This window comes from Anas platyrhynchos, chromosome 1 (genome assembly GCF_047663525.1).
Source record: "Anas platyrhynchos isolate ZD024472 breed Pekin duck chromosome 1, IASCAAS_PekinDuck_T2T, whole genome shotgun sequence".
NCBI classification, from domain to species: Eukaryota; Metazoa; Chordata; class Aves; order Anseriformes; family Anatidae; genus Anas; species Anas platyrhynchos.
The window spans coordinates 138,679,685-138,698,050 of record NC_092587.1 but is presented as its reverse complement, the minus strand read 5'-3'; the positions used below and the strand labels follow the sequence as shown (position 1 = coordinate 138,698,050).

Sequence of the window (18,366 nt, the reverse complement as noted above, 5' to 3'; positions counted from 1 at the left end):
TCATACTTAGTTTAATTCGGCAGTGTTTCCAGGGAGAGGGAGGAATCTGTCTTTCCCAAATCAGGTTTCTTTTTTAGATTGTGCACCTTAGGAAAAGAACTAGAAAAATAATGATCACAAAAATTCAACCTCCTGCTTTAAATCACAATAGACGTAGATAATCAAGAGTCAAGAGAGAGAAGAAGGAAAATTGCAAAAGATTCATACAAGGAGTCACATGAGATTTGGTCACTTTCTTGAACTATTCAAAAAAATCGTTCAGGGACTTTTAGTGAAAAGTACTAATAAATGACTATGACTTCTGTCTTAAAGACTGCTGTTCAGTTAGCACCAGCAGTCAAATTAAAAGGAACCTGAGTTGAATAATTCTTTTTTTTTTTTTTTTCTCCAGTCAAATCACTTTGCACATATAGAAACCTTTGTGCCAGCAGGTTACTTGACATTATACATTTGTCTCTGTGGGTAATTAGACCAATATAAGGCAATATTATAAATGAGATCCTTTTAGATGTGACTAATGAAGGAAAGGGATAATATCACAACTGTTAGGGGTAGATGATCTCTTTAGGAAGGCTAAGCAAAAGGTATCTTCTTCAGGGACTGAAAAATATCTTTTTAAATGTAAAGATAAATTATAAAGTGTAAAGATAACACTTAATTGATGGATAACAGGATTACTTTATGCAAACTTCTGGTTTCCCTCTCCAAATGACAACATCAGCATGCAATTCAGAGGGCACCTCACACCACATAAATGGGTATGCCGGGAAAGACATACCATTTCAACCTTGATGCAGTACTTTACAGTCAGGTTAATAATATATGAGCATGCGACTAAAGTGAGTCTACTGGAAAGATAAGCTGATCAACTATCTTAAATGCATTTTCTAATTCACTGCCCATCCTTTTCTTCTTTTTTTTTTTTTTCTGTCCACTTAAGAGGGAGGGTTTATAAAAAGAATTGGAGGCAGCTCATCAACATTTTTTAAATGGCTAATCTATTCCCAAACTAACTCAACTATTTTTCTGAAAAAAAAAAATAAAATAAATGATGGAAGAAATGCCAAAGGAGACACCACTTTTTGATTAAAAGGAAATGAAACATCCCTCCTTAAAATTGATTTCTCTTAATCAGCTCTCGTTCATCACACAAACATGCAGGTGCTGCTAACTACTTCTCTTCACATTTCATAGGTTTTTATTACTCAAGGACAAACTGCTTTCTTTGACACACAAAGACCAGGTGAAGCCCAGTCCATCTCCTGTAAGCCACTAACTTGCACCTGCATTCCTTCAGTTTGCATTAATGAAGACAGGTCAGTTCTCTCCACGGAAAGACCGTATCCACCCAAACCAAAGTGAACATCTCCATCTGGTTTAAGCGCATGTTAACTGCCCGGCACAGTCAGCTCAGATCCCACCTCAAGCCCTTTCCTCTACACATTGCTAGCTACTGCTCATCTACCTGCTTTCTGCTGTGTGATGCAGCTTAACGCAGAGCATTATGAAAAATCAGTGCAAATGGGTATGAAGACAAGCAAGACCAAAAGGCAGAACTGATCCCTGATAAACAAGTTTGCGACAACATTTTTCTAATGCACAGGGAGTTATTTGTCCACATGCTACCTTTAGGAACACGTTACCAAGGAGGAACAAAGAGCTCAGACAGCAAGGCAGAGACGAGAGGACATGCAGGTGGCATTCACACCAACTGCTTCCAGAAACCAAAGACAGGCATTTGGCCTAAGCCATGTTCCCCGTTCCCTGTACAAAGAATGCAAAGAAGCAAGCTCTCCACAACAAGTTGTCAAGTTGAGGATGCATCCTCCTCTGGAATCACTTCTCTTCCACTACAAAGGATGACTTAGATAATTTTGCAGGGATGCAATGAACTGCATTTTTTGGATATATCTAACCTAGGGAAGCCAGACAGGGAGTTCTCTGGTCTAAGGGACGAGAGGCATGGCATTGCACAGCCTGTTCCTGTGTGGATGAACTGACTGACTTCACAGAACAAGTAGCTGCACCCAGGCTGCCTGCTGGGAATGGACCTAGCCTGCACTGATCTCTGGAGAGGACCCAAGCACCATGCGAGGAAACACCAAGCCAAAACTGTGCTAATGTTTTAACAGATCATGAATGCATGTCGGACCTCAAGCAACGAGCTCATGCATTGAAGTCTTGGCATTTTTTGAGACTAGCAAGAGTGGCAGCTCTTAAATCTAGCAGATTTGCAGTTCACAGTCTTCTTCCAGGAAAGAATTTTTAGTCATATCTATTCTGCAAGTCCAGAAAACATTCTGCTACGCAAAATTACAGTTGTTTTGGGAGATGTTTTTGTTATTCAAACAGAAAGTCTGTTTTACCTGCTTGGGAAGAGCTTAGAAAGGCCATGTGTCATTATCTGAATAGCCTAAGAGGTCAGAAGCTACAGCTAACCACTTCTGCTGCAGAGAAACATATCTATGTCATTGTGTTACGTTACAAAAAAAAAAAAAAGGGCTTAAGTTCATCTTCTGTATCCGTAATGAATAATAAGACTTACTGTATTACTCAGTCCTCCCATCTTGAGTTGGTGTATTTTAAAACTCCATATTTAAGTCTATTTTATTATCTCTTAATTTTAATTTTAAAATTTCATTGCATTTTTAAAGCTACCATACCATAGAAACCACCAAGAAACCCTGCTATCTGCTCACAGAATTATTTTTGGTTAAGCAGAAAAATGTTTCCACTGGTTTACATCTTAGTGTTCTAATTAGATTTGATTTCTCACTCTCCCAGACTTACTTCCCCATTAAAAATGGGAGAAGGACTCAGCTCCTGTAAAGGCTCTGCAACAGCCCAGTCCTAAGGAGTGGAGGCCCATGCCCAACAGAGCTCACATAGCGCACGAACTGTATTACACCCACAGCATTTGATGTTGCACCTAAGCAATGAGATCCCTGCTCAGCCCATGATGAATAAAAAAGCATCTAGATGGAAGATGTTAAAACATCTTTGTGATCAGCACACATCCATGTTTGAGTCAAGAATAAAGCTCTTTAAGTATCAGCAGGGTTAACAGACCAGCACAGAACGATAGCAGGGCTATCCTACATCTCAATTAAAAGCTCACAGGATGAGTTACTTTTAATCGCATGGATATGAGCTTGCTTTTAAAGGTTACCATCCATGTCCTACATGTATTTTAATTCGGGACGTGCACGGAGTATACCTGAAATACCCTCAGTAGTTTAAACTAGGCACAGAATTTTATGTGGCTCTTAGCCTGCTGGGCAGTATTATTTGCTGCTGCTGAAGATCAGCTATGTACCACTTCAGTACACCCTCCACTTACCTTCAAAAAGACTGGATAAGGAAGAACAACAGGCTGAATTCCTCTCAACAGTAACTAAATGCTGAGCATCTATCCTAGGACAATCAAATCTGGTTGTCTCCCCCACCACCTCCCTGCTAGTACTTCCAGACAGGCACCATCTTACGCCCCCCTCTGTTAGGGACAGCTCCAATGGGACGCTGTACAACCCATGTAGAGATGTGAAAAACAAGTCCTGCAACCTAGCTCCCCCTGACACAACTACCTGGTACTGAGCTCTGTGCTGGCATCACTTCACAGCTTCCAGAAACCGTACTAGCTGCACCACAAGCACCCCGGCATCACTGCAGAGCGCTGTGCTGTGGAGACATACCCATGAACTAATGAAAATTCAACATTCATATTAGTATAAAGAAAAAAGTCATTAACTGCTACTGAGCTGCCAATTACCCAGTGTAACTGCAGACCTCCCAGCACAGCTGTTCTACCTTCCCTCTCTGCTGCATGCAATATTAGATTCATATTGCAGGTTACATTAACACAGCAACCTGTAACTGGTTCCTAACTGCTAAGAGAACAAATTATTTTTCCAAAATTATTGGTTCAAATCCGTAATAGTGAATAATGAATTAGACATGCCTAGACTTAGGAATTTTTTCATTGCAATCTCAATAGTTATAAGGGACTGTGAAATTCAATTACAAATACTAAATGAACTCTCCTTTTGAAATGATTTCTCTTCCAGCTATTTTTTTTTTAATGAGTGTGTCATAGGGGAGAAAAACGAAAGTTTGTCCTGGACAAGCTAAAACCCCTAATGGAAACTTAATATTACCCAACCTCTTCCACAGAAAGCTTTTATTCTCTTTCAATGTTAATGGATTGCACTTGATATTACATCAGTTAGAAATGTTTATATAATCAAACCCGTATTAAAATGAAAGTTGTGATGAAAAGTGTATTACTAAAGGATCCTAATTCTCTGGCTATGCTTAAAGAAGAATTGCTCTCTCTGACTCAGGAAATCTCAAATCACAAATTAGAGGAGGTCAAAAGCATGCACTGGAGAAGTATTAACACACATTTATTCTTCCCTGCGTGTCCCTTACCAGTCAGCATCACAGTCAGGATACTTGGCCAGATGGACCTTTAGTCAGATGCGCCATGGGATGTTCTTATGTTTGCTGTTGTCTTCTGCCAAGCATGAGATTGTCTGCAACGCCTTTATGAAACTGCTAAGCTTTCTGTATGACTACAGTCAATATGAATAAGGATTCAGTGCATGAATAAAGATCTTCATATAAATATCACGCTTTTCTTTCTCTACCTTTTTCTGTCTTCAAAGGAATGGCAGAAATGCTAGACATAATGGGTATAAATCCGTAAAGCTTCTTTGAATTTTCAACTCCCATAACCTAATTGAATGACTTCTTCATCACTTGGCCATTCAGTAAGGCTGTCAACAGAATTAAAAAATCACTTATGGTTATATGCATGGAAGTCATGATCTCATACTTTTTTTTTTTTTTTTTGCCTTTACAACATATTTTAAAGAATATACATTCAACACCTGTTACAATCAGTGCCAAGATACTGGGAACATGATGAAGCTATGCACACATTGGTAACTAATGACACCTCAGATGGCCTGCCACACCCCTACAACAGTTGCATATTATTACAAATGGCTTGTGGGAGACTCCTGGTATTCTAAAGCACCAGCATAAGACCGACAGGGGCATCTGAAAATGCATGAAGACAAGCTTGTGTGTGCAACTCAGAGGCACCTACCCTGCCAGAAATACTTAAATTGTAGCACAGATTCACAGAAATACAGTGCTGGAAGAGATCTCAAAGCCAAACTCTTCTAGAAGCAAGAGCAACACCATCAAAGAGGTATTTTTCTGGTCTCTTCCTAAAAACCTGCAACAAAGATGGTACAACAAAGCAACCGGCTGAAAAATAATCTGAAATGAATTAATTTCTTCAAGTGTTACTCCTATTGGTTCTAAATTGCAATTGATCATCACCCTCTCACCATCAGCTTCCTACATACTAGGAAATGTATGTCCTTTCTCCATTCTATTTTTCAGTGCTAAACAAACCCATTTACTTCAACATTGCCACATACACACTGCTTTCTAATTACTTTAATTAGACACATTTGTTTCCCTCTCTTGTATCTCCTGTTCATTAACATCTCCCTGAAAAACAGTGCAGAAACACTGGACACAGCGTTCCTGCTCAGCCTTCACCAATAGCAGACAGAGAAACTCGTGTCTTGTGAGTAACACTCCTATTCATGTACCTGAAAACAAGATGCGTCTTTTTTCAGACTTGGATTAACTTTTTCCACTTACTTTAGACTCTAGTTCAGCAAAACCTCCGCATCCTCTTTTTTTTGCCTTGCTGCCTATCCAGTCTTTTCTCTTTTTAATAACTGATTCTTCCTTTCTTACAAAACATAGCACTTTGTGCTTGCCACTAATAATACATTCTTTATATAGAACCATTCCTCTTATTTGTAAAGATCATTGTGAATTCATTTTTTGTCCCCTGAAATGTTTGCAAGTATTCCAGGTTGATATCATTGCAGATCGTATCTATCATGCAAGTCAGGATGATTCAACATTAGCAACTGGATTTAGCCTTTAAAAAGCCCTTGTCACCCTCCAGCAACATTAACTATCCCCTGGTTTCTCCAAAACCATGTATTTCTTCTCCTTCACAGTCAGAACCCTACATACCACAGCAGCCACTTTCCCAGAAGCTTATCACCAATTTCCTTGGCCAAACAGGAGTCATACTTCTACCACACCATCCACAAGCACTTTCCCCTCTGTCAGCAAGAGCTAGGGAACATCCAGGAGTGAGCAGATACAGAGAAGCACGCTGGGCAAGTCCATGGATACTCCGTGAGAGAAGAAAAATGCATGCAGCCAAGAGACAGGATTAGAAGGAATTATGTTCTTCTTGCCAGTTGGCAACTAGAGGGCAGGTAATCTGCTGAGATAGGCTGTCCTCCTCAAGCAGTACCAGTTGCTGCTGCCTCCTAGCTGTCTTGCTGGCTCATCACCAGCACAGTGACACCAGTCTGCAAGGTTATGCTGGCCTCAAGATATGCTTTCCTGCTTGGGCAGGGTTTCTTTTTGGGCAGGGTTTCTTTTTGTTTGTTCTTTTTTTTCTTTGTTTCCACCCTGTATGATCTATCCAATACATATATATAGATCATATAAATAATTTTTTCATGTATATCATATCTACTCACTATGGTCCACTAGTCTCCCTATGGAAATTAAATTATAAAATAAAATTTTAAAACATATAAAATTATATATTCTATTTTAAACTCTTGTGCTTTGCTATAAGCATTGCACACACGAATCTTCTAGCTAGGAAACTTGTTTGTAATAGCCACGATTACACTCTTTTATTACAACTCAATTTCTCCATCTGAATCTTCAAAGCAAAATACACCACAAATCAGTCATAATTTCCTGCATGAGGTAACTTTGATATTCTGCTTGCAAAGTATTCAGAAGGTAGATATATATGGCAGGAAATACAGGTTATGTTTATGATAGAAAACGGAGGTTACATTTCACCGTGCCTAGCACTGTGGCTGCCCGAAGATTCGGTGTCTGCCTCCACCTCCTGATTCTTGAAGGAACATGGATGATGAGCTTGGGATGTGCAGCCTAAGGGCTGGAATTTCCTAATAAGGAAATAATTCACTTACCTAAATGTGGCTGTCTGGTGCTGTTTTGGATGCTCTGGATTGTGTAAAAACATTTGCATAGGTCTGGAAGGTACAGCACAAGACCTATAGGAGTCTTGTACCCTTCTGGACAGGTAGTCAGAGTCCGAAATGGATACCTTGGGGCATTTCACATATTTAGGAAGTACTATTTACGTGTCCTCTTTATTTTAAGCTAAATAGATCTCCATTGGCTGTATTGACAAGGATAAGACAATTGTTTAAACTTCAGCAGCTGGTATGACATCCAACACGGCTGCACAGAGCATGCAGACATGACACAGAACTTATGAATTGGAAATTGGAGGGCAAGTATGATGCATGAGAGGCAGAATGACAATAGACACCTTTGCTTAAGCAGACAAATTCTGTCCTACATCTCCATTAACTACAGTCCCAGAGCGTACCAATCCAACTCACATTTAGAAAACTAATTGCATACAGTTGTTCAGTTTACACAAACTGAGTCACACCCTATTTTTCAGGCATCTAAAGAAAGACTAGACAAGTCTCAGCAATGGAAGCATGAAGGTTCGGTGTCTCCAGTACTTCAGGTGAAGTATGAATTAATTCACCTAGAAATAATGCTTTATGCATCGCTATCTAAGGAACATAGGCAATATTTGTCCGAAGTAAGAACTTCAGTTGACCTTAAAGCAGCAAGTAAAACACAGTTTGTCAGAAAGATGTCAAAATTGCTTAGAAAATAGCAGGCACCCAATGGAGTCCATATGTGTACTTGAAGTTTTATATTGGAACATATGTAAAAATAAAAAATTACAGTGCTAGCATGGAACAGATTACATCTTTTTCAGATACAACAACTCATAAGCTTTATGATCTGACTTTATGTCAAACTAATTTTCTTAGTACAGTATTCTCAAAAACAGCAGGAGGACTATATAGCCAATGATGCCTCCTGGGTTTTCCTGGTTTAATTTTATTGAAATTAGAGCTTTTGAAAAACCCTGGATCAACAGCTCTGAAGTCCCCTGTATGCACAAAGAGAATGCAGACAGCAGTTTAGTGAGTAGTAGCACAAGATTCCTTGCTTTCAGGAGATCACACTATTTTCTGCAAAACATTATCTCTAAGGAGAAGGGTTCATTTTTGTACTGATCCCCTCATTTTCTCTATCCACTTTATAGCTTTATCTCCCATAAGCTATAAACCACATCCTAAAATGGTGGGGAAATGAAAGCACAGCACCTTAGTCTTCCAGCTACAATGATGAGTTTAAAGAGGGGGTTGTTGGGAGAGTCAATGTATTGATTATTTAACTTCTTTGGGATAAAACGCTATGGGAGGATTTGGCTGTTTGAAAATTATATGCCTGGAACTAACACATTTGATTCACAGACCAAATGTTGAACAACAACAAAAAAAACAGACTATAAAAATTCAGTAATTGTGGATGTAGTCTGATCAGAAACAGGTTGACAGACTAGTAAAAAGCATAAAAACTCTCTTTCAATTTGCATCAACCAAGGAAAACATTCCTCCAAAACAGAGAAAGTACAGAACACAATCAACCAAAATCATGTAAAATTATGTATCATAAAGCTAAACTATTGTAATAAGACAACTGTAGTCTTCAGTACTCTTTTTTTGGTAAAAAGCATTTATAGTATTTTCTCAGTATTATTCTGATATTATCGATTAGTATTTTGTTTAGAGACATACATTAACGTACAATTTACATGCACTTACAGTAGTTTTAAATGCAATTACTGTAGGTATGCACAAAAACAAGTAGATGGTTAAGTACCCAATTTCAGGTAAATTTTGTGAAATAGGCAAATAATCATGTGAAAGCATGCATAAGTATAGTAGGGAAATAAAGCACTTATGGATATATATATGTATATTTACACATATTTATACTTGTAGATCATTAACAGACTGCAGCCCTTCCTTGAAAAATGCGCTTCGTACATTCAACTTGATTAATCTATTGTTGATACCACATATGTAAAAGTATAAACATGAAAGCATATTATTTTTACTTCATAAATATTTTGTATTTTCAGTATGATGTAAATAGTATGGTCAAGTAACAATAAAGCTCCTCGATGTTTTCAAGACGTTATGAAATCAAATAGAAACTGCTGATTTAAAATTTTGCAGTAAAACAATCTGATACTTGCATCAGTTCTCTTGATCCAGCTTAGCGTTACAGCACCATAAGTAAAGAAAAATGTTAACTTTTCCATGTAACCTAAGTATGATGTATATTACTATTCAATTCGTCTCTCCTAAAAGATAGCTGGAGGTAACCTGGACTTATGGAGAGTAAAGGACTTCCAGTAATTTTCAACAGGAAGACCAAAAATACACAAATAATTTTTTAAACCATTGGGAAGTGAAGTGAATACCTAGTAACTGAAGATTCATTGAGAATAAGGCTACAGTTTGATTAAAAATAGAAGAGTATGACACAAGCTGTAATTCTTATTACAAAGAATTGTCATCATATCACTGAAAGCTACATTACAGGCTGCCTAGAAGGCAGTACAATAAAACTTGCTGTAATAACTTTTTATTTATATTCATAAAATTGAAGAATGTTAATTCCCTGGTTATTTTATTTTTAATATAGAGATGAATTTTAACAAGCTAATTTATAAAAGGTTACACCAATGTCTAGATTTAAATCAAAGGAATTAATGTCCATGCTACCACAGTTCAGAGAGATTCTTGTAAGACATTTCAATAGTTAATGAGGCTAAAGGTCGAAGCTAAAAATATCTGCTTGGCACTAAATAGAAGAATATGTCAAAGATTAAAAGTTTCATTGGTAACTAGCGTGAAGTTCACCAGACACACCTCATATCTTTAAACTAGCAGTGACTTTTTTCCCCTCCAAAGTACTATCTTAAAATGTAAGCTTCAGCAATTCTGAAAAGCTCCTTCTTTTCTTCCTTATTCACTGCTTCTTGATATTTACACAAGAATCTTTGCAGATGAGTATGAAGTTACCTGAATAACTGAAATTAATCAACTCAGACAGTGCTTGAATACAGCTAGGTTTAGTCAAAGAAGACTTCTTTCCAAGACATAAGCGACAAGACCAACTAACTGCAAGTCCAGCTGTAGTTCACCAACCAGATGCCCTTTCTGCTCATTTTTTCCTGAAGTAAATACGTACAGTTTTTGGACCAACAATACTTCAGTACTTCCTTTCAGAAACAGTTCTTTGTTTCTGTTGGAAGATCAGGATTACTCTTTTTTTAGACTTTGCCTTGCCCCATTAGAGGACATAGAAGGAAACTCTTCGTTTCTTTAATGCTCTGCCAAGTCATGGGAAACAGCAGGCACTAACTTGTACTCCTGCTAGAAACTAAAGCAAGTACTGGGCTGGCTCACCTGTCCTCTCGAGGAGCTCCTGTCTCATTTAAAATCTAAACGCTCAGTCTAGCAGCATAACAAGCAGCATATGTAATTTTTCCTCATATCCCTGCAACAGTGGGTTGGACAAATTATTTAAATGTAACAGGCTTTCCCATAGCTGAAAAAAAATAATTCACTGCATATCCTGTCATTTTCTTTCACATCTTGGTCTGTTTTTCATATTTACTGCCAATGCGGCACTTCACACATAGAGAATGTTGTATATAAATTCAATTTGTAATTCACTGCTTTGCTAAGAATGAAGCATAGCCAAAGGTGGGAAGGTTGCAGTGGGAACAGTGAAGTCAGACTTCTGAATTACTCTTCAAGGACTCAGCTTTCATTTTATTGAGAAGCAATGCTACAGGTACAGGAGAGCCTGTGGAATATAAGAGATGTCTCTGCTGCTGCCTGAATTTGCAGGAAGCCTAAAACAAACTCTTACAAATGAGAGCTACCTCAATTGCCCCTCCTAAATGAGTATACAGGAGGATGTTGGTGGCGCTTTAACCGTAAACAGGCTGTATGTCTACATAAAACATCTGTAAAAGATCAGAAGCACAGCAAAAAGTTTCTATCTCAGCATTTTGGGTAAAGCAGGGGAAGAATGGGGCAGAATTAAGTAAAACACACAGATCACCTACAAAGCCAGGCTCTGTCAGCTTGTAACACTGCAACAATGCATTGAAGGAGGGGTACAGCTGGTGTTAGCATCGTTAATTACTGAAAAATAGCTCGGCTTTTTAATGTACAGGATTATTTGTAATGACATAGACAGAAACACAGAAACACAGCGCAGCCCGCTCGTTTTACTGAAAAAAAAAACACGCTAGGTTTGCTAAAGGAAGGCTAGGAGGAAGAACCCGAGACCGAGGAGGAACGGGGAATTTGCTCGGAAACTCCACCTGGGATTGAGGATCAGGACAAGAAATGGCAAACCCACCTGCCGACGCCTGCCCACCCAGCCGCGCTGCCTCGGGGGCCGGGCTGCAGCAAGGCACTGAACGCACGCCGGTCCCTCGGTCAACCCGACAGCCCCCGAAAAACCACTCGGAGGAGCAAAAAGCGAGATGCCTCCCAAGTGCAGCCCGGTCCTGGTGCTCTCAGCATCGCTCCCCGGTGCTCGGGTGGGAGCTTGGCCGCCGCCGAGACCCTTTTTTTTTTTTTTTTTTTTCCGCTTTTCGCCCTCCCCGAGAAGCCCGGACTGTACGGGCGGCCGCTGCCAGCCCCAGCCCCGCTCTGCTCGCACCGAGAGAGGAAGGAGCGAAATCCGAAAAAGCGAGTCCTACAGGGATGGAAAGTTTGGAGACCGAGAGGGGCTGCGCTCAGCACCCGGCCGGGCTCGACCTGCCCGGGCAGAGCGGCGGTGAATGGGGGGGGATAAGGGGAGGGGGGATGACGGGCACCCCTTCACTCACTCACCATGTTGACCTCGGAAACCATGTCGATGCTGGCGATGTCGATGTTCATCCCGACGCAGACGGGCGGACCTGCGGGCAGAGCACACTGGGTCAGCACACTCGGGGAGCCGAGCTGAGCCCAGCCGAGCCGGGCCGGGCCGGGCCGGGCAGCCCCGGGACAAAACGGGGGGGATGAGGGAAGCGGCGGCCGGTGCCACTCACCTCCGAAATCCGGGCGGAGGCGGATGTCGTAGCCCTTCAGCAGTTTATCCACAGTTTCTTTCACGAAGGACATGTTGCCGGGATCGTTCACACTGTGGGGGCGAGAGAGACGGGGGAGGCAGGGGCCGGGGTTGGGGAGCGGGGCGGGGGGCAGAGCCCATCCATCAGCGCGGTCCCCCGCCGCCGGGGCACGCTGCCTCCTACCTCTGGGCGCAGCAGACCACGGCCACCAGGACGGGAGCGGAGAAGATCCCGAAGATCCTGCCTCCCCCAGAGCCCCACATCCCTCCTCCCCGGGCTCCCTCCGCGCAGCAGCAGCAGCAGCAGCAGCAGCCGCCGCCGCCACCGCCGCGATCCGGCTGCCCCGGCTGCCGCTGAGGAAGAGGCGGAGGCGACAGTCCCCCGTTCTCCCCCCCACCCCACCCCGCCCTCCCACCCCAAAAAAAAGCCCCCACCCCCGCCCCGACACCGCAGCAGCCGCCCGCGCCCACCCCGCGGCCGCCGAGCCCCGGAGGAAGCCGCCCTCCGCCGGTGCCCTCCCGCCTGCCGGCAGAGGAGAGGAGGGGAGGGCGCCGCGGGGAGCGGGGGCTCGCCGGGGACGGGGCCCGGCAGCAGCCGGGGGCGACGGGGACAGCTCCCCGGGCACCCCTCGAGCACCGGGGCTGGCAGCCGGGGCAAGCCGCGGCGCCCCCTGAGAGCCCCCCCTCACATCATGGCCACCCCCCGCCCCTTCATGGCCACCCCCCCTTCACATCACGGCCACCCCGCTGCCCTGTCATAGCCACTCCGTGAGGCCGGGGGCGAGGGGGCAGCCGCCCCCCCGCCGCCTCTCAGGTGGCCGCAGCCCCTCAGGAGCAACGCCCCGGGGCTCCAAGGGGGTGCCAGGGGCACGGGGGTGTCCCCCGACATGGCAGGGGGACGTGTGGGGGTAGCCGGCCTGTCAGGTGGCTGTCGCCGTGTGTCTACTGAGAGCCAAACCCGCCGGCTCCCAGTCTTCGTTAATTACCCCGGGGTAATGAAGGGAGACGGCCCCGTGCCAAAGAGGCGTGCTGCGGGGGCTGCCCGCTGGCTGTGGGGTTGCCTGCGAGGCTCTGGGTGCTCCTGGTGAAATGCTAGTTGGGGTGGAGGCAGCGCAGTTGTTGTTATTGTTAACCTCCTTCCAGGTTAATTAGGCCTTTCAGCAGGACTAATTGGCGTGGAAACAGAAGCACGCTGACTTGGCTATATTGCTTTCGGCTCCAGAGCCAGCTCTTTGTCAATGCCAATACAGGGACCTCTCTGCCATGCCCTACCGGCAGCATAAACATATCCCTAGCCAGCTCCGGGTTCTGGTTACACCACAATGGGTGGGCACCGATCTATCCCAGAGCACAAAATTTTACTAGGCAAGGGGAGGGAAACAATACATATTTTTTTGCACTTCTTCTCTTACAACCTGTTTTACTTTCTACATCTCTTCTTCCCTCAGAGAAACTGCAAGGAAGAGGACAGACACTTGAGGAATGCTGAGTTTTTTTGTAAGGGTGAGAAAGCACGGACAGCTTTTTGTGTCTTCCCCAACAAATTCTTGAGAAGAAAGAGGAGTGCAGTCCATGTTGTATGTACTGACCCTGTTGCCACTGCAATTAATAAGAAACCTACAATAAAGGGGAGAGCAGGCCCAGCTTTAAAAACAATGAAAAAGCATATAGGCCATGAGGAAAAATGTGAAGGAACTGACTTTTGCCAAATCTGATTTCATTGTAAGTTGTTAGGCTTTTTTGTTGTTGTTGTTGTTGTTGTCGTTATTCTGTGTTTGTTTTGTTTGTTTTAAACAGTGCCGTAATTACTATGATTACAAAGTAGGTGAAATCTTATCTTTTATTTGAAAACTTGAGAGTCATGACATGAAGTATACCTGACTCAGGGGCTCAAACATTAAACACCTGTATGTACATACATAACTGATTTGAGAAACCTGGATCATTTTGTTGTTGTTGTTGTTGTTTCTTCGTTTTTAATACTATGGGATGGGCAGTCCTGAACACTAGATCTTTCAAAGTCTTCAGAGAAAGTGAAGTTAGGGAAGGGTACCAACCCATTTCTGTCTCCCTAAATGCCAGAAGAGAACATTAACACCAATGAAAATATTTCTTACAAAGAATTTAATGTGATTTAAAAGTGTATTTGAACACTAATAACTTTTCTTAAATAGGATGTCAGTTTTATAACAGAAATAAAATATTTTAGAGAACAGTACTTCTGATTAATGCACTATTCTGGTACTTTGAAAACACATCTGAGGTATGAATGAATCAAAAGTGATGTAGAGTCTGACATTTTATCACTTCATTTAAGTATTTATCTTCCTGAGCTTTCAGAGCAATTGTTTCTATGTATTTGTGGGTGTTTTAAAGATAACCCAGGCTGGAGCTGATGGGACAGGAAAGTAGCTAGGGGGTTTTGGAGCATTTCTTCTTTGGGATTTTGAATTCAGTTAGGCTTAGCAATAGCTGAATGACATTACAAATGAGAAATTTAGAATGAATTTCATGAAAGGTAAAAATCATCTTGACTTCCCTGTACATGTGACATTTACTGTGAAAATGGCACTTCAGGTTTTGCGCACAGAGAAGACTCAGAACACATCTTCTGTAGCACCAGTCTGGAGGTGAGGCTCAGACAAGCTCCTTGGAGCACAGAGTATTTAAGGAAATGATGGATGCAAAGATTTTTGGAGAGCTGTTTAATGTGGTCAGTAGGAAGAAAAAGGCACGGAAATAGGTTCCTTGTTCTGCCCCAAAATTCACCACCCTTACTCTATTCCCGGAATTAAGCTCCTAAACAAGTCAGGAAGGAGTCTGGCTACTTTTATTCAGAAAAACAAAGCACCCAGTCAGAGCATGCAGGTGCTAGGTCCAAGAACAGCTGAGGACGTGTCTCCTGAGATCAGTGTGAGCTGCAGGACATCAAGGTAAGGTTTTCTCTTTTGAAATGGTTCACTTTACAGCAAATACTTAAATAAGTGAGGGGGAAAGAGTTAACATGAGTTTGTGGCCTACTGGTTTGGCTGTTATCTATGAAGTCCCATTGTTTCATAATCAAGTAATTCATGAACTAATTACTGGATAAAATAAATGGAACCTGATTCTCTGCTTCCCTTAGCCACAATCATAACTCATTCTCACTCTTGCTCTTTTTCTAACATACAGTCTTTCTGTTCTAGCAAAACTCTTCCTGTAAAAGATGAGACTTCAAATGTTGTAGTTCAGGGACTAAAATTGATCATGGTTTCTGCTGCAGTGAGTGTTCTAGCCTTTAGGCCACTGGACAGTTAAGATCTATGCTCCTGATCAAATTTTAATCAATAAGGCAAGTATGGTAATACTGTTTTCTTCCTTGGCATTGCCAATATTGGTAAAGGACGCTTCAAAAAATTGATTAAGTCTAATCTGCAAAGGCAAGCATTATGTGTGAAGGAGCAAAAGGACTGCCCTTGGGCTGATGCAAATACATGGAGAAGAGTACACCTGCCAGGCCTGGATGTGAAAGAAATCCTTAGGGTGAGTGGGGTTGCAATGGATTCCTTGGCTGTGCCGGTGTTAGCAAATACTGAGGCTGCTCTGTAGCTCAGAACAGCTGTTGCTGAGGACCCAACATCCATGCTATACACATTTTGGGTGTGTTTTCTTAGAAACAGTTTGAAATTCTTGTTAGCAGCTGGACCACATTTGGTATGCTGCTGGAGTGCATTATCCACCTTAGTTTTGTAGAAAGGAATCCAGATCATGTGCTTTGAGACTGCTCTGTGAAGTGAACCAAAGCACAGTAAGTGGGAATGATCAAACAATTCAATTCATGAGCACAGTCCTGATTTGCCCTAACGTACTGTGTGGATGCACTCATCATCTCCTTTCAGAAGGAGCTAGAGCAGAGCACACTCAGCCTTGGTTAAAGGATAGAAATTGTTGAAGGCATTGGGAATGGAATGAAGAGTCACTCAAAATTTTGGAATGAATTCTAGGTTTGTTCATCACTATCAATACTAGTGGAGATACAGAAGAGGAGCCAATGACTGGATCGCCTAGAGAAGGAGAAAGGTCTGCTTACAACAGATGCATTTGCAGAACTACTACTATCAGTCACCAGACTGTAGGAGAAGGACTGGCTTGAGAATCAGGGAAGAAGTATTTGATCACACCATGCAATATATCATTGAGCTCTTACACTGGAAAGTGGTACTGAGGCTTTACCTGACAAAATGAACATAACCCAACTTACACACTGAGGTCAGAATCACTTATCAGAACATTTTCTTTTTCATTTTCCTCTCTGGCTTCTCTGTCATTTAACTGATTTTGACAGAGATCCAGTCTTATCCTGAAGCAAACTGCAATCACAGAAGGTTCAGAGGTACAAAACAGAGACAGACAGAAACTAAAGAAATGTGGGAAGAATTGCTGCTACAGCTGAAGTGTTGTCTTCTGAGGAACACAGGACATTAATCTTACTTGGCTGAGACTCATGCTGCTGCTTACCTATTCTGCCTTGCAGCAATTTTAATAGCCTGCTGGTTTAACCTGCTGAGAAGGTGTAATTAATAAAGCAGGCTGGAAAAAAAAAATCCACAAGAAAATTTTCAAGTTTTTTTTTTTTTTTTTTTTTTTCCCTTTCCAAGCTTGGTTTCCTTTTTACTTTATTTAATCAAAAGTTGATGGGCATTTTTTCTAAAGCACCATTCAACAGAAACTTAATGCTTTCTTCAGAAAGCTCAGCTTTCTTGCTTTTCTTCCTATAAAGGAAGAAGGTTAAACCACGACAGTACCTTAGTAGAAATTGAGCTTTAGAGTGATAACAGAAGGCTGGGGAGTGGATGCATGGCATCAGGGCTTAGGGAATACTCTGCAGTGGGACAGTTTTATGCGCTGCGCTCTGGTTCTTCAAATAATGAGCAATGGTTGTTGGGTATGCTATGCAAGGAAAACAGCATTATATTTACCTAGTTTATAATGTATGTAATGTATTTATCTATATTTGTCAGAAAGTGTATGTAATGTTTGCTGATGTTGAGTTTATGCTGAGTTTATACTCATTGTCCCCATTTCTGTCAGGCAGTGTTGCATGAATCCATTTCCTTTGGTTGTATAATTTGCTGGTTTTCATTTAATTATACTGAAATATTTATGTTGTTATGTCAACAGTTCTGATGTAGTAGAGATCTTAATGTTTCAGTGGGCCACACAAGAATGAGGTATTAATCAATATGAGTAATGGGGACAAAAACCTGCCTTTGATAAGAGGCTTGACCCAATTTGTTTTGAACTTCTGTTTAATTTTCAGATGGTTATTTTTCTTCATATTCAAGAAAATAGAACAAAAATTTGCATTATCTGAATGAATTTAGAATAGCATTCCTGCACTGTTCCATTTCTTTGGAGGCAAAACCTCTGGATTATGCACATTATGAGTCAGACATCAAAATAAAAATCCATTGACACTTTGGCAGAGGAAGAAATAATCGAGGCTCTTTATAACTCACATTTTTTCATCATAAAGATTAATGATTATGCGCTGAAATAACACAAATGCATTAGAGAAGCCTTAGTGCTTTGGAAGTACAACTCTTTAAGTCTCTGTCCTGATGAAGACACAGTCTGTGTTTAGAAAAACAAGTAACTGGGTTTTGATTTATATTTTTTTTACTGCAGCTGCAGTTGAAGAAGAATTATTTTACATAGGACTTCATTCTTAAGTGTTTCTACTTGAGTGTTTTCATCTAAATCCCTTTGTCAGGAGCACATTACTCTTAACAAAATAATATGAAGCAGTTACCTTTTCTCTCTAAGTCTGGATTAAATAGAATGCTATAGCCCTTTTCTTTGTGTTTTCATATTTAGGCAATAACATTATGAATTTATTTTGCCATAATTATTGTTTATGCATTTTTACTAGAGTGGACAAAATTTGACATCAAAACCAAAGCTAAATTGTGCAGGACATTATACGGAGTGAGGAAGACAAGTGTTTGAATTGCTTATATTTAGTATTATGTATATTTAAAGGAAGATCAAATAAGTATTCTAGATGATATATCTCTATAAGGACTAGCTAAAACACTATAATACAGGGTAACAAAAAAAAAGCTACGGATTGAATAAAGTGAAACTCTGATGTATGTCTTGCTCTCTAGGTAGTTTTATTTGTTTGTTTGTTTTTGTTTTGTTTTGTTTGTTTGTTTAATTTATGCTAAGAAGGGGGAAAGGAAATGTTTCAGAGTGTGGAGAGTGTGGAGGTATGTT

The 18,366-nt window shown here is 41.4% G+C and overlaps 1 protein-coding gene across 3 annotated transcripts in view; it reads right to left on the bottom strand.

The window, feature by feature from the left end:
* Positions 1-13,190, bottom strand: part of GABRB3 (gamma-aminobutyric acid type A receptor subunit beta3) — a 115,040-nt gene extending 101,850 nt beyond the window's left edge. Inside the window, exons 1-3 of one of the 3 annotated variants that reach the window (XM_072030577.1) lie at positions 13,095-13,190; positions 12,089-12,180; positions 11,889-11,956 (exon numbers count right to left, since the gene is read on the bottom strand). In XM_072030577.1, the coding sequence (XP_071886678.1) occupies positions 11,889-11,956; positions 12,089-12,161 (141 nt within the window). In that variant the 5' untranslated portion in view covers positions 12,162-12,180; positions 13,095-13,190. Of the gene's footprint in view, positions 1-11,888; positions 11,957-12,088; positions 12,181-12,292; positions 12,506-12,579; positions 12,626-13,094 lie in introns of those variants that run through there. The other 2 variants (XM_072030571.1, XM_027446784.3) reach the window with 2 other exon arrangements.
* Positions 13,191-18,366: the final 5,176 nt, after the last annotated feature.